The 13,882-nt window shown below is 55.9% G+C and overlaps 1 protein-coding gene across 1 annotated transcript in view; it reads left to right on the top strand.

Moving 5' to 3' along the window:
- The window catches only part of LOC140419832 (large neutral amino acids transporter small subunit 2-like), a 37,236-nt gene extending 23,683 nt beyond the window's left edge, over positions 1-13,553 (top strand). Inside the window, exons 7-8 of the mRNA XM_072503865.1 lie at positions 12,289-12,466; positions 13,405-13,553. Of these exons, the coding sequence (XP_072359966.1) occupies positions 12,289-12,466; positions 13,405-13,538 (312 nt within the window). The 3' untranslated portion in view covers positions 13,539-13,553. The remainder of the gene's footprint in view (positions 1-12,288; positions 12,467-13,404) is intronic.
- Positions 13,554-13,882: the final 329 nt, after the last annotated feature.

Here is a 13,882-nt window from a genome sequence, read left to right as displayed (position 1 = left end):
TTTCAACAAAAGTGTGAAAGATATGTGTGTGTGTGTGTGGGGAGGTGGGGCGGATTCTCGCACTGAACGATCTCACAGGTGTGCGAACAACCAAATCATGCATTCATTCTTTACTTTGGGTTGAATTAAGCAATGTTGGGTCAGAGGTTAAGTGAGGGGGCACTGGGCAGAATCTCATGAAGGACAGCTGGTGGCGGCGGCAGTGGTTCGCACTGGGACTGTGGCGCTGAGGACCTGGGTTCGAATCTCGACTCTGGGTCACTATCCGTGTGGAGTTTGCACATTCTCACTGTGTTTGCATGGGTTTCGCCCCCACAACCCAAAGATGTGCAGGGTAGGTGGATTGGCCACGCTAAATTGCCCCTTAATTGGAAACAAAAATAATTGGGTACTCTTTAAAAAAAATTTTTTTAAATGAATGACAGCTGGTGGAATTTAAATTTGATTAATCTGGAATACACGGCGCTAATCTTGGTAATGATGATCACAACTGGGAACCATCGATTGGGGTGGGAGGGCGCATAGTCTTGGATTTTTGAAATGGAGGGATCGAGAACAAAAACAAGGACGTTAGTCTGAACCTTTCTGGAGCTCTGGGTTAGGCCACAACTAGAATATTGAGTCCAGTTCTGGGTCACCGGCCTTTTTGTTTAGCAATATTTTAATTACTGTTGTGTTATGTAATTTGGAATAACACAAGCTGCCACTTGGTGCAGTTTTGAGTAAAAGATGCTCCAGACTTTGAAGTGAGTTCAATGTGTTTTATTGAACTAGTAGCACAGTTCTCAATGAGTTCGACTCTCTGCTAATCTAAATGTAGTAGCTCAGTCTGACTGAACAGGCCTTGCTCTAAGCCACGTGCTGGGGTGTGATGCTGAGGATACACCCTATCTCACTCTGTAGATGTTGGTCTGTGGAAAGAGGCGGGGTGTGAGTGCCTCATCCCTTTTATAGTGAGATACCACCCCTGAGTGTCCTGACTGCTCATTGGTCATGTCCTATTCTATGTGTTCATTAGCTGCATGTTTGCATATCATGACAATTATGTTTTAAACATTTTTTACATGAAAAAGAAAACACACCCCACCCCAGACAGAACTAGTGGAAAAGGAAACACCCAGAACCCCCCCCCCCCCCCCCACACCCCAAACCCATATCTCCCCTCCCCCAATCCCCATCAGCTGATGGTGACCAATTCTTTGAAATACAGAATGAATGGGCGCCATCTTTTACAGGACCCCTCGATTACGCCTCTCAAGGTGAACTTAGCTTTTTGAAAGTGTAGGAATTCCATCAAGTCCCCTCCCCACTCCCAGCCACACTGACGCACTGGGCGAAGAAGCTGACCTCCACTCCGGCAGGTCCGACACCCCAGATATGGCCCCTCGGGGATTGGGCTCCAAATCCATTTGCAAGATGGCCGACAAGGTGCTGAAGGACGAGCCCCAAAACCTTCCTAGTTGAGGGCAAGAGCAGAGCAGATGGACATGATTGCCGGAGCCCCTCCCACACCGCCCACACTTGTCCTCCACTCCCTCAAACAACCGGCTCATCCTCGACCTCATTCAATGTGCCCTATGCACCACCTTTAGTTGAATCAGCCCTAATCGCGCAACAAAGCCGCAGCGTTCAAGGGATTTTAACCACCAGGTTCGGTTGGTTGGAGAAGCTGGAAGTTGTTCACCTTGGAGCAAAGGCGAAAGAGGGGAGATTTGATAGAGGCGGACAAGGTTACGGCTACACTCCCTGTTCAATTATTTTAAAAAATCTTTTGCCCCTCTTCCGCGGCTACATTCGTGACTAGCAGTCCCAGGGGCGGGAGCTTGCGGTGTCCACAGGGACCATCGAGGCCTTCCTTGCCTGTTGGGCACCGCAGGGTTTGGGCTGCTTTATCGACCCTTTTAATCACATTTTGGTCTAATGTATGTTTTTTTTTAGGGCGGTTTCCCTTTAAGGGACTGTCCCTTTAATTTGACCCTCCATTTCGTTTGATTTTGTTTACTTCGTTGTTTGTGCCAGCAAAATTGCTGGGTGAAGTGGACCAAGAAAAAGCTGTGCCCATTGGCGGGCGGTGTGAGGACGAGAGGGAGCAGGGATTTCAGGATTTGCGGGTCGAAGGGAGATCGGACGGGCGTGGAGGGGAAATAAACTCCCGGGGAGGGGGGGGGAGGGGAGCTTATGGGCTTGGCTGGGGCACGTGGCAGAGAGGGCAGCCACGGGCTTCGACGGCCTGGCTGGCCTCCTACCGTGCCCTCGTGAGGTCCCAGCTCCTGCCCGGCTCCCTCGCCCGGCTCCCTCGCCCGGCTTGGGAGCTTCATGCTCGCCCTGGGCTGCCCTGCCCCAGGGTCTGGGGTTGTCCTCGCGAGGCGGAGAAGGGCAGCGTTGCAAGTGCTGCTGTTGTGAGAAAGGGGTCCAATGCCCCCCCCCCCCCCCTTTCATCATCAGACAACACTTTTTAAAATAAATTTTGAGTATCCAATTCTTTTTTTCCCAATTAAGGGGCAATTTAGCGTGGCCAATCCGCCTAGCCTGTACATCTTTGGGTTGTGGGGGCGAAACCCACGCAGACCCGGGGAGAATGTGGAAACTGTATACGGACAGTGACCCAGAGCCGGGATCGAACCTGGGACCTCGGCGGCGTGAGGCAGCAGGGCTAACCACTGCGCCACCGTGCTGCCCTCCATCAGACAAGCCTTGCCTGTTTTTTGCTTCCTCATTATAAAAGGCACAGTGGTCAGCACTGTTTGCTTCACAGCGCCAGGTTCGATTCCCCGCTGGGTCACTGTCTGTGCGGAGTCTGCACGTTCTCCCCGTGGCTGCGTGGGTTTCCTCCGGGTGCTCCGGTTTCCTCCCACAAGTCCCGAAAGACGTGCTGTTGGGTGAATTGGACATTCTGAATTCTCCCTCTGTGACCCGGACAGGCTCCGGAATGTGGCGACTGGGGGCTTTTCACAGTAACTTCATTGCAGCGTTAATGTCAGCCCACTTGTGGCAATAATAAAGATTGTTATTAAAAGCGTTCCCTCTCCATCCCTCTCTTTTTCTCTCTATTTTTTTCTGCTGACGGGTAGTTTACCAACCATTCAGGACACAAGCAAGCCAGGCAGCACCTGACTGAAGTATTCATTAACCCAGGAACACTGCTTAATTGCCCAGTGTTTACTGTCTCCATCCTGCCAAACTGCACTCACTCACTCACGCACGCAGAAAAAAATAAAACACGTTCACAAGTCAACTCAGGCCTGACTCAGCTACTCTGCACCCTCCCCGATCCCACCACCTCTGCACACCCCGGCCCCTGTGACACACGGGTCCCTCCCGGGGCCTGGCTAGCCCCCGTCTCAGCCCTCCCCGTGATCGGTGAGCTGATCCCACCTGGGGGAGGGGAGGGGGTATAATTGGTTATTCAGATATCCCAGCACAGATTGGTAAAGGTGGTGCTGTGGAACCTGAGCTCAGACCAATTGTTGCCCCCCACCCCAGCATATTCTCTCTCTCTCTCACTGCATCTCAGCACCATCTGCCTGTTGCCCGCCCAAGCTCCCTGTTGCCCTGCAGCCTTCCCACCTTCTCCCCGCCAGTATGTGCCCTGTCCCTGCCTCCCGCCAACACTCTACCTATTGCCTGCCCGCCCTCTCCCTGTTGCCCGCACTCTCCCTCTCGCCTTCCTTCCTGCTCTCTCCCTCTCGCATTCCTTCCTGCTCTCTCCCTCTCGCCTTCCTTCCCGCTCTCTCCTTCCTTCCTGCTCTCTCCCTCTCTCCTTCCTTCCCGCTCTGTCCCGGTCGCCTGTCTACCCTCTCTCTGTCACCTGCCCACCCCGTCTCTCTCTGTCACCTGCCCACCCCGTCTCTCTCTGTCACCTGCCCACCCCCTCTCTCTCATTGCCTGCCCACCCCCTCTCTCTCATTGCCTGCCCACCCCCTCTCTCCCTGTCACCTGCCCGTACCCCTCTCTCTCTCTCTCTCTTTGCCTGCCGCCCCCTCTCTTTGCCTGCCCGCCCCCTCTCTCTCTCTCTCGCCTGCCCGCCCCTTCTGTGTCGCCTGCCCGCCCCCTCTCTCTTTGCCTGCCCACCCCCCTCTCTCTCTCTCTCGCCTGCCCGCCCCCCCTCTCTCTCTCTCTCTCTCTCTCTCGCCTGCCCGCCCCTTCTGTGTCGCCTGCCCGCCCCCTCTCTCTTTGCCTGCCCACCCCCCTCTCTCTCTCTCTCGCCTGCCCGCCCCCCCTCTCTCTCTCTCTCTCTCGCCTGCCCGCCCCCTCTCTCTTGCCTGCCCGCCCCCTCTCTCTCTCTGTCGCCTGCCCGCCCCCTCGCTGTCGCCTGCCCGCCCCCTCTCTCTCTCTCTCTCGCCTGCCCGTCCCCTCTCTGTCGCCTGCCCGCCCCCTCTCACTCTCTCTCTCGCCTGCCCGCCCCCTCGCTGTCGCCTGCCCGCCCCCTCTCTCTCTCTGTCGCCTGCCCGCCCCCTCTCACTCTCTCTCTCGCCTGCCCGCCCCCTCGCTGTCGCCTGCCCGCCCCCTCTCTCTCTCTCTGTCGCCTGCCCGCCCCCTCTCTCTCTCTCACGCCTATCCGCACCCTCTCTCTCTCTATCGCCTGCCCGCCCCCTCTCTCTCTCTCTGTCCCCTGCCCGCCCCCCTCTCTCTCTCTCTGTCCCCTGCCCGCCCCCCTCTCTCTCTCTCTCTGTCGCCTGCCGCCCTCTCTCCCTGTCGCCTGCCCGCACTCCTCTCTCTCTCTCTGTCGCCTGCCGCTCTCTCTCTCTCTCTCTCTCTGTCCCCTGCCCGCCCCCTCTCTCTTTCTCTCTCTCGCCTGCCCGCCTCCCTCTCTCTCCCTGTCGCCTGCCGCCCTCTCTCCCTGTCGCCTGCCCGCCCCCTCTCTCTCTCTCTGTCGCCTGCCGCCCTCTCTCTCTGTCGCCTGCCCGCCCCCTCTCTCTCTCTCTCTCTCTGTCGCCTGCCCGCCCCCTCTCTCTCTCTGTCGCCTGCCCGCACTCCTCTCTCTCTCTCTCGCCTGCCCACACCTCTCTCTCTCTCTCTCTCGCCTGCCCACACCCCTCTCTCTCTCTGTGTTGCCTGCCCGCCCCCTCTCTCTCTCTCTCTCTCTCTCGCCTGCCCGCACCCTCTCTCTCTCTGTCGCCTGCCAGTATCCTCTCTCTCTCTCTGTCGCCTGCCCACACCTCTCTCTCTCTGTCGCCTGCCCGCACCCTCTCTCTCTCTCTCGCCTGCCCGCCCCCTCTCTCTCTCTCTGTCGCCTGCCCGCCCCCTCTCCCTCTCTCTGTCGCCTGCCCGCCCCCTCTCTCTCTCTCTCGCCTGCCCGCCCCCTCTCTCTCTCTGTCGCCTGCCCGCCCCCTCTCTCTCTCTGTCGCCTGCCCGCCCCCTCTCTCTCTCTGTCGCCTGCCCGCACCCTCTCTCTCTCTGTCGCCTGCCCGCACTCCTCTCTCTCTCTGTCGCCTGCCCGCCCCCTCTCTCTCTCTCTCGCCTGCCCGCACTCCTCTCTCTCTCTCTGTCGCCTGCCCGCCCCCTCTCTCTCTCTGTCGCCTGCCTGCCCCCTCTCTCTCTCTGACGCCTGCCCGCACTCCTCTCTCTCTCTCTCGCCTGCCCGCCCCCTCTCTCTCTCTCTCGCCTGCCCGCACCCCTCTCTCTCTCTGTCGCCTGCCCGCACTCCTCTCTCTCTCTCTCTCGCCTGCCCGCACTCCTCTCTCTCTCTGTCGCCTGCCTGCCCCCTCTCTCTCTCTCTCGCCTGCCCACCCCCTCTCTCTCTCGCCTGCCCGCCCCCTCTCTCTCTCTGTCGCCTGCCCGCACCCCTCTCTCTCTCTGTCGCCCACCCACGCTCTCCCTGTCAGCCACCTGCAGTCTCTCTATCTCCATCGCCCTCCTGCCCACCCTCCCTATAACCCACCTGTTTGCCACCCGCTCTCGCTCCATGCCAGCTGCCCTCGCTCCCCCCTTTCGAACGCCCGCCCTGTCACCCTCTCTGATCTGGTTTTACTGCCACTGCAGTCACCGACAGGCCCCTGGTATCCCGCTCGCTCGCTCTGCTGTTTTTTCTCTCTCTCTCTAATAATCCACTGTTAATTCCTGCTCACTGAATCTTCCGATCGCCGCATGTATTACTTTGACACCATAACGCTGAGCTCGCTAACCCAGAAATAACAGGGCTGTGAGTGTTTCATGCTCCAGGAAACATTTGAACAGGAAGTGCACACAGCCATCCATATGCCTATCTGCATGTATGTGTTGACCATTCGGTGTGACTCTCAACCAATTCCCTCATTTTCTTCATCTCTCTAACCCCCCCCCCCCCCCCCCCCCCAGGTCAACCAAGGACCATTCGCCCTGTGGTCCGCCCCTCTGCTCGCTGACCCACTTCAGCTCCCTCTGGCAATACCCCAATTTTTAAACTCTCGGCTCTTGTTTTCCAAATACCTCCTGAAGCCTCGATCAGCTCTGTGGCCTCCTCCAGAACCAGCCCCACCCCCTCCGAGGTCTCCGCGATCCTCCGATCCCGGCCTCTCGAGCATCCCTCCCCCATCCTGATTTTAATCGCTCGCCATTATCTGGAAATAAAATGTTTTTTGTTCAGGGGGGGGGAGGGGGGAAACAACTGCTTTCGCTTAGGAGGGTGGTGGGTGGGCAGAGGGCCCAGACCCTGGTTTTCTGAGAATAGAGCTGTTCCAAATCATGAGGCGGGGGTCTGGACAGAGCGGACGGGGGGGATCTGTTCCGGCTTCGTGATAGGATCGAGAACGAGAGGGCGCAGATCGGAAGCGATTTGTGAAAGAAGCAAATGTGATTTGAGAAAACCCCTTTTCACACAGCGTGTGGTCGGGGTCTGGAATGCACTGTCTGGAAGTGTGGTGGAGGCAGGTTCAATCGGGGCGTCCGAGAGGGAGATTGAATAGAAACAATGTGGGGGGGGAGGCTACGGGGGAAAGGCAGGGGAAGGGCACTAAGTCACGATGCTCATTTGGAGAGACGCTGCAGACAGGACTCCTGACCAAACTCCTTCTGCACCACAACAATCCTGTGGTTGTCAGGGCAACCGGGGTCGGACAGTCGAGGTCCCGGTGGGAGAGAAAAGGGGGCCTTGCGCTCCGAGCAGGAGTTTGCCCAAAAAGTAATTCATTAATTACCGCTGAAAAAAAGAGAGAGACGTGTTGCCGATGCTGTGCGCCTGGCACTCATTAGGACAAATACAAGAGTGCCAAATTTCAGAGAGCCACATCTATTTACACTGCAGGTGAAAAGAGGAGCCGATTGGCTGGCAGCTCAACTCCCAATTGGCTGAGGCGCTGCCATGGAGAAAACAATGGGAGACTCTCGGCTCCTGGGTCACAGCGTCACAGGGTTTGATAGCACAGAAAGAGGACATTCGGCCCATTGTATCTACGGCGGCCATCAAGCACCTATCCATTCCAATCCCATTTTCCAGCGCTTTGTGCGTAGCCCCGAGCGGTGTTGTATTTTATTTATTTACTTTCTCTGTTTGTCACTGCTGTTGATGCGAGGGACTGGCGGGGCAGTGCACAGCAAGATCCCACAGACCTCGAAGCGGCCACACAGTCAGATCATCTGTTCAGTTCACGATTGTCGGCAGCAGGATAAATATCAGCCTCCCCGCCCCCAGCATACCGGGGAGAACTCTGCCATCCCCCACCCCCCACCCCCACTCCATAGCCCCGGGACTGCTCTTCCCCCCTCACATTTATGGGATATGACCATTGCTACCAAGGCTCCAGCATTTATTACCCATCCCTAATTGCCCTTGAGTGGCTTGCCGGACCATTTTGGAAGGCATTTTCTTATAATAATCTTTATTATTGTCACAGGTAGGCTTACATTACACTGCAATGGAGGGCAGCATGATGGCATAGTGGTTAGCACTGCTGCCTCACGGCGCCGAGGTCCCAGGTTCGATCCCGGCTCTGAGTCGCTGTCCGTGTGGAGTTTGCACATTCTCCCCGCGTCTGCGTGGGTTTCGCCCCCACAACCCAAAGATGTGCAGGGTGGGTGGATTGGCCACGACAAATTGCCCCTTAATTGGAAAAAATGAATTGGGTTCTCTAAATTTATTTTTAAAACCACTGCAATGAAGTTACTGTGAAAATCCCCCAGTCGCCACATTCCGGAGCCTGTCCGGGTCACAGAGGGAGAATTCAGAATGTCCAATTCACCCAACAGCACGTCTTTCGGGACTTGTGGGAGGAAACCGGAGCACCCGGAGGAATCCCACGCAGCCACGGGGAGAACGTGCAGACTCCACACAGACAGTGACCCAGAGCCGGGATTCGAACCCGGGACCTCGGCGCCGTGAGGCAGCAGTGCTAACCACTGCGCCACCCTGCCGCCCTGGGTGGTGGGAATCTGGAGCTCGCTGCCCGAAAGACGCAGGAACCCTCACAACAATAAAGAAGCATTTAGATGAGCGCCTGAAACGTCACAGCGTACACGGGCTACTGACCAAATGCTGCAAAATGGGGTTAGTATAGATAGTTGCTTCATGGCTGGCGCAGACACGATGGGCCGAGGAGCCTCTTTCTGCCCCCTCCCCCCAACACACACACACGCACACATCTCTCTTTTTGATTTCTCCGTTGCCTTACGAACCGGAGCCCAAGGGGTTAATTTGCAAAAGGAAAGGCAAGGGAGCTTTCTTTTCTGCTGAGTGTGAGATGTCCCGAGATCTCCTCTGCAAACGCTGATAAAGAGAGCGAATGTGGGAAAGGAAAGGTGCTGACACTACACTTGGGCACTCGGTCAATGGAGCTGGAAGCAGATTGCGACAGCCAGTCATAAATGTTTGCAATCTGAGAGATTTCACGGAGAGGTGGACCCTGGACCCCCCCCCCCCCCCCCAAAAAAAAAACTGCAGCCTCCACCATCGCTACCGGCAACAGACAGGAGGCTGAGGAGGGGGCAGACCTGAAGCCCCTTCCCTTCCTCCTCCTCTCTCTCTCTCTCTTGTGTTATTCACCCTGGGGTAACACGGACTGCAACACGATGCAGTTAAACGATGGAGCAGACACCAAACGTAGGCGTTGGTTCAATAAGGTTTATTGAACTCCAGTAACGAAGCACACAGCTGCCTGTGGGTTGACTCTCTATTACTCTAAGTAAACTAACATTAACTATCTAGACCAGGCTAGCTCTGAGCCACGTGTAGAAGGTGCTGACTGATTTGTACACCCTGACTGTCACTACAGCTATCACCAGTGGAAAGAGGCGGAGTGCTGATGCATCGTGTGTTTTATAGTTGGAAGCCCCCCTCTGCTGTTCTGACTTGTGATTGGTTGTGTTCTGTTCTGTATGTTGATTGGCTCACCTGGGTGTCTGTCACTGCCTGCTTTTACCTCACGATGTGCATGGGTGCATATTATGACCTCTCTCTTTCAGGGGGCTGAGGAGAGGGCAGACCTGAAGCCCCTTCCCTCCCTCTCTCTATCTCACTCTCTCTCTCTCTCTCCCTCTCTCACTCTCTCCTCTCTCTCACTCTTTCCTCTCTCTCTCACTCTCTCCCTCTCCTCTCGCTCTCCTGAAGTGTTGGGTGCTCTGCTACACAGACGAACCAACACGGTTGCGAATGGTACAACTCGGTTTTATTTCAAACATCTATTTACAGTTGTATACTGTTTACTGAGGTTCGATCATAACCCTTGAATCTGTGGACCTACTCCTAATTCTATCTTGTAGTGGCACTCAGCACATGGTGGATGTCCGAGTGGCTTGCTATGAGCTCTGTGCCCTGAGCCGTCGCGACCGCCTGTGCCCAGGAAGTGTCGTGTTCCCTGTTTTGTACTGTGTATGCTCTTGCCTGTGATTGGCTGTCGTGTTGTGTGTGTGTTGATTGGTCCGTTGATCTGGCCATCAGTATGTATGTGCTATGATGTTCACCTGGATATCTTGACATCTCCCTCCTCTCACACTCTGTCTTTCTGACAGGGGGCTGAGAAGAGGGCAGAGCTGAAGCCCCTTCCCTTCCCTCTCTCTCTCTCTCTCTCTCTCTCACTCACTCCCTCCTCTCTCTCACACTCCCTCTCTTTCTGACAGGAGGCTGAGGAGGGGGCAGACCTGAGGCCCCTTCCCTTCCCTCTCTCTCTCCTCTCTCTCTCTCACTCTCTCTCTCTCACTCCTCTCTCCCTCTCTCTCTCTCCCTCTCTCTCTCTCTCTCTCTCTCTCACTCCCTCCTCTCTCTCACACTCTCTCTCTTTCTGACAGGAGGCTGAGGAGGGGGCAGACCTGAGGCCCCTTCCCTTCCCTCTCTCTCTCTCTCTCTCTCTCACTCTCTCTCTCTCTCACACTCCTCTCTCCCTCTCCTCTCTCCCTCTCTCTCTCTCTCTCTCACTCTCTCTCCTCTCTCTCTCTCCCTCTCTCTCTCTCTCTCTCTCTCACTCCTCTCTCCCTCTCTCTCTCTCACTCCTCTCTCCCTCTCTCTCTCTCACTCTGTCCTCTCTCTCTTCTCTCTCCCCTCTCTCCTCTTACTCTCTCACTTGCTCCCTCTCTCCTCTCCTCTCTCCCTCTCTTCTCTCTCACTCACTCCTCTCTCTCCTCTCCCTCTCTCTCACACTCCCTCTCTCTCTCTCTCTCTCTGACAGGAGGCTGAGGAGGGGGCAGACCTGAAGCCCCTTCCCTTTCTCTCTCTCTCTCTCACTCTTTCCTCTCTCTCACTCTCTCTCTCTCATACTCCCTCTCTCTCTCTCTCTGACAGGGGGCTGAGGAGAGGGCAGCCCTGAAGCCCCTTCCCTCTCCCTCTCTCCTCTCTCCCTCTCTCCTCTCTCTCTCACTCTCGCTCTCCTCTCTCACTCTCTCCTCTCCTTCCCTTCTCTCTCTCTCTCACTCTCTCCTCTCTCTCACACTCTCTCTCTCACAGGGGGCTGAGGAGAGGTCTGACCTGAAGCCCCTCCCCTCTCTCTCTCCCTCTCTCCTCTCTCTCACTCTCGCTCTCCTCTCTCACTCTCTCCTCTCCTTCCCTTCTCTCTCTCTCTCACTCTCTCCTCTCTCTCACACTCTCTCTCTCACAGGGGGCTGAGGAGAGGTCTGACCTGAAGCCCCTTCCCTCTCCCTCTCTCCCTCTCTCCTCTCTCTCTCACTCTCGCTCTCCTCTCTCACTCTCTCCTCTCCTTCCCTTCTCTCTCTCTCTCACTCCTCTCTCTCACACTCTCTCTCTCACAGGGGGCTGAGGAGAGGTCTGACCTGAAGCCCCCTCCTCTCTCTCTCTTTCGCTGACAGGGTTTCAGCTGCATGACTTTGTGGTTCCCTGTTCACTGAGCACTAAAAGCTGAGCGGAAGGGCACAGAAAAAAAAATGGACGGTACAGATTAGGAGCTGGAATAGAGGGCACTCGGCCCCTCAAGCCACCTGCTCCAGCATTCAAGAAGATTGAAGACAGCTAATCTGAATATGAATCTCAATCCCCCCCCCCCACCACCACCCTGGATAGCCCTTTCACCGTGTCACGGGAGGATCTTGACTCTCTCTGAAAGGCTACGGGACACTATCCTCGTCGCCGCCCTCCTCCGCTACTGATGTGCTGGAATACAGAATTGGGTGGAGAGGGGGCAAGAGTGGAAGAGATGCTGCACGGAGCTCTGCCTCAGACAGGGGGCGGCTGCGGGGCAGATTGTCTCCAGAGCGACCCTGGGTACGAATGAATTAAATCAGTTGGAAAGTGCGCACAGACTGGCTGGCCTGGAATATTCCCCTGAGACAGGAAGGTTAAGGGGTGATCGACTCGAGGTGTTCTAAGATGATGCAAAAGTTCAATAGGGTAGATATGCGTGAGAGGCCCCCCCCCCCCCCCCCCGCCCCTGCCGCCCCTCCCAGAGGGTAAAGACCAGGGTCTGACCCACGACCTCAGCCATGCCCCCATCCAGGACGGAGAGAGGTCAAAGGGCGAAACCAGAAAAGCGCCAGTGTCAAAATCGGGGATGGTAAAGTTGACATTGGTTTAGCGCTGCTGCCTCACGGCGCCGAGGTCGCGGGTTCGATCCCGGCTCTGGGTCACTGTCCGTGTGGTTTCCACATTCTCCCCGTGTCTGCGTGGGTTTCACCCCCACAACCCAAAGATGTGCAGGGTAGGTGGATTGGCCACGCTAAATTGCCCCTTAATTGGAAAACATGAATTGGGTACTCTAAATTAATTTCTTTTTTTAAGTTGACATTGGGCAGACGGAGAACATCTTTCTAAGCGCCAGCTCCCAAAGCTCAGGGTGCGAGTTGAGGGGAATGTTCCCCCTCAGAAAGGCGATCGATCGGTAGCGGCAGTTTGTTTCTTAGCGCTGATTCTGACGTTTGCTCCCTCCCGCACAGATCAACCTGATCTTCCCGGTCGTCTACCTATTGTTCTGGGCCTTCCTGCTCATTTTCAGCCTCTGGTCGGAGCCGGTGGTGTGCGGGATTGGACTGGCCATCATGCTGACGGGCGTCCCCGTCTACTTCCTGGGGATCTACTGGAGCAACAAGCCCGAGTGCTTCGATAAACTAGTCGGTGAGGCCGTGAGCCTGCGCTGCTGCTGGTCGTGCGCCGGGATAATGACCTCTCCCCCTCCCCCTCAGTACGTGCCCAACACCCCCCCCCCCCCCCCCCCCCCCCCGACTGCCACCACCACACTGAAAACACAATATGGCTGCTTGACAACTCTTGCCTCTTTTCCCAGTCCCAGCATAATTCAGTAGCCCCACCTCCAGGTGTCTCTCTGTCCCCTCTCTCCCTCAGGGAGATATCTGTACACTGACTGGTATCTCTCAGTCCCCTCTCTCTCAGGGAGATATCTGTACACTGACTAGTGTCTCCCAGTCCCCTCTCTCTCAGGGAGATATCTGTACACTGACTAGTGTCTCTCAGTCCCCTCTCTCTCAGGGAGATATCTGTACACTGACTGGTGTCTCTCAGTCCCCTCTCTCTCTCAGGGAGATATCTGTACACTGACTGGTGTCTCTCAGTCCCCTCTCTCTCAGGGAGATATCTGTACACTGACTGGTGTCTCTCACACCCCTCGCTCTCACGGAGATATCTGTACACTGACTGGGGTCTCTCAGTCCCCTCTCTCTCTCAGGGAGATATCTGTACACTGACTGGTGTCTCTCAGTCCCCTCTCTCTCAGGGAGATATCTGTACACTGACTGATGTCTCTCAGTCTCCTCTCTCTCTCAGGGAGATAGCTGTACACTGACTGGTGTCTCTCAGTCCCCTGTCTCTCAGGGAGATATCTGTACACTGACTGGTGTCTCTCAGTCCTTTTCTGTATCCAGGGGAATGGGATGTGTGCGAGTAGACATGGGGCAGCAGAGTTACGGATGAGCTGAAATTTATGGAGAATGAAATGTGGGACTGGGTGGGTGGGGGTTGCACTCGAATCTAAAGTTGATGACTGCCCTGACTCACCATGACCTATCTGTGTGTCTCTTTCTCTCCCCTCCTGCCAGACTCCATCACCAACTTCGGCCAGAAGCTGTGCGTCGTTGTTTACCCCCAGGGGACATCATCGAAAGATGAGCAGGAACTGCAGGAGCTCTCGTCTACCATCTGCGATAACCCCAAGGAGGAGACGAAGGAGTAGGCCGTGGGGGTTGGGGGGGGGGGGGGGGGGGTGTAGGTGAACGAAAGGGGGTGGGGCGGAACCTTCATGCTCGATGGTATGGAGGTGTGAAGTCAGCATGCAGTTTGGGGGGGGGGGGGACCAGGGCTCTCAGCGGGAAGTGGGGAGGTGAGAGAGCCTTGGGTCAAAGGTCAGGCCTGACCGGATGCCCCTCGCTGCATGGACTTGACATCTGGAACTGGATTTTCTTTTGTTTGTGCAATGTGGGAATGGAACGATCCGAAATAGAGATATATATATATATAAAATATATGTTATATATTGAAAAAAGACTGTACCTGGATGGCCCAGATATGGAAGAGCTG

This window comes from Scyliorhinus torazame, chromosome 5, assembly GCF_047496885.1.
Source record: "Scyliorhinus torazame isolate Kashiwa2021f chromosome 5, sScyTor2.1, whole genome shotgun sequence".
Taxonomy (NCBI): Eukaryota; Metazoa; Chordata; class Chondrichthyes; order Carcharhiniformes; family Scyliorhinidae; genus Scyliorhinus; species Scyliorhinus torazame.
The sequence above is the reverse complement of the archived record's forward strand: the minus strand, read 5'-3'. Positions and strand labels throughout refer to the sequence as shown.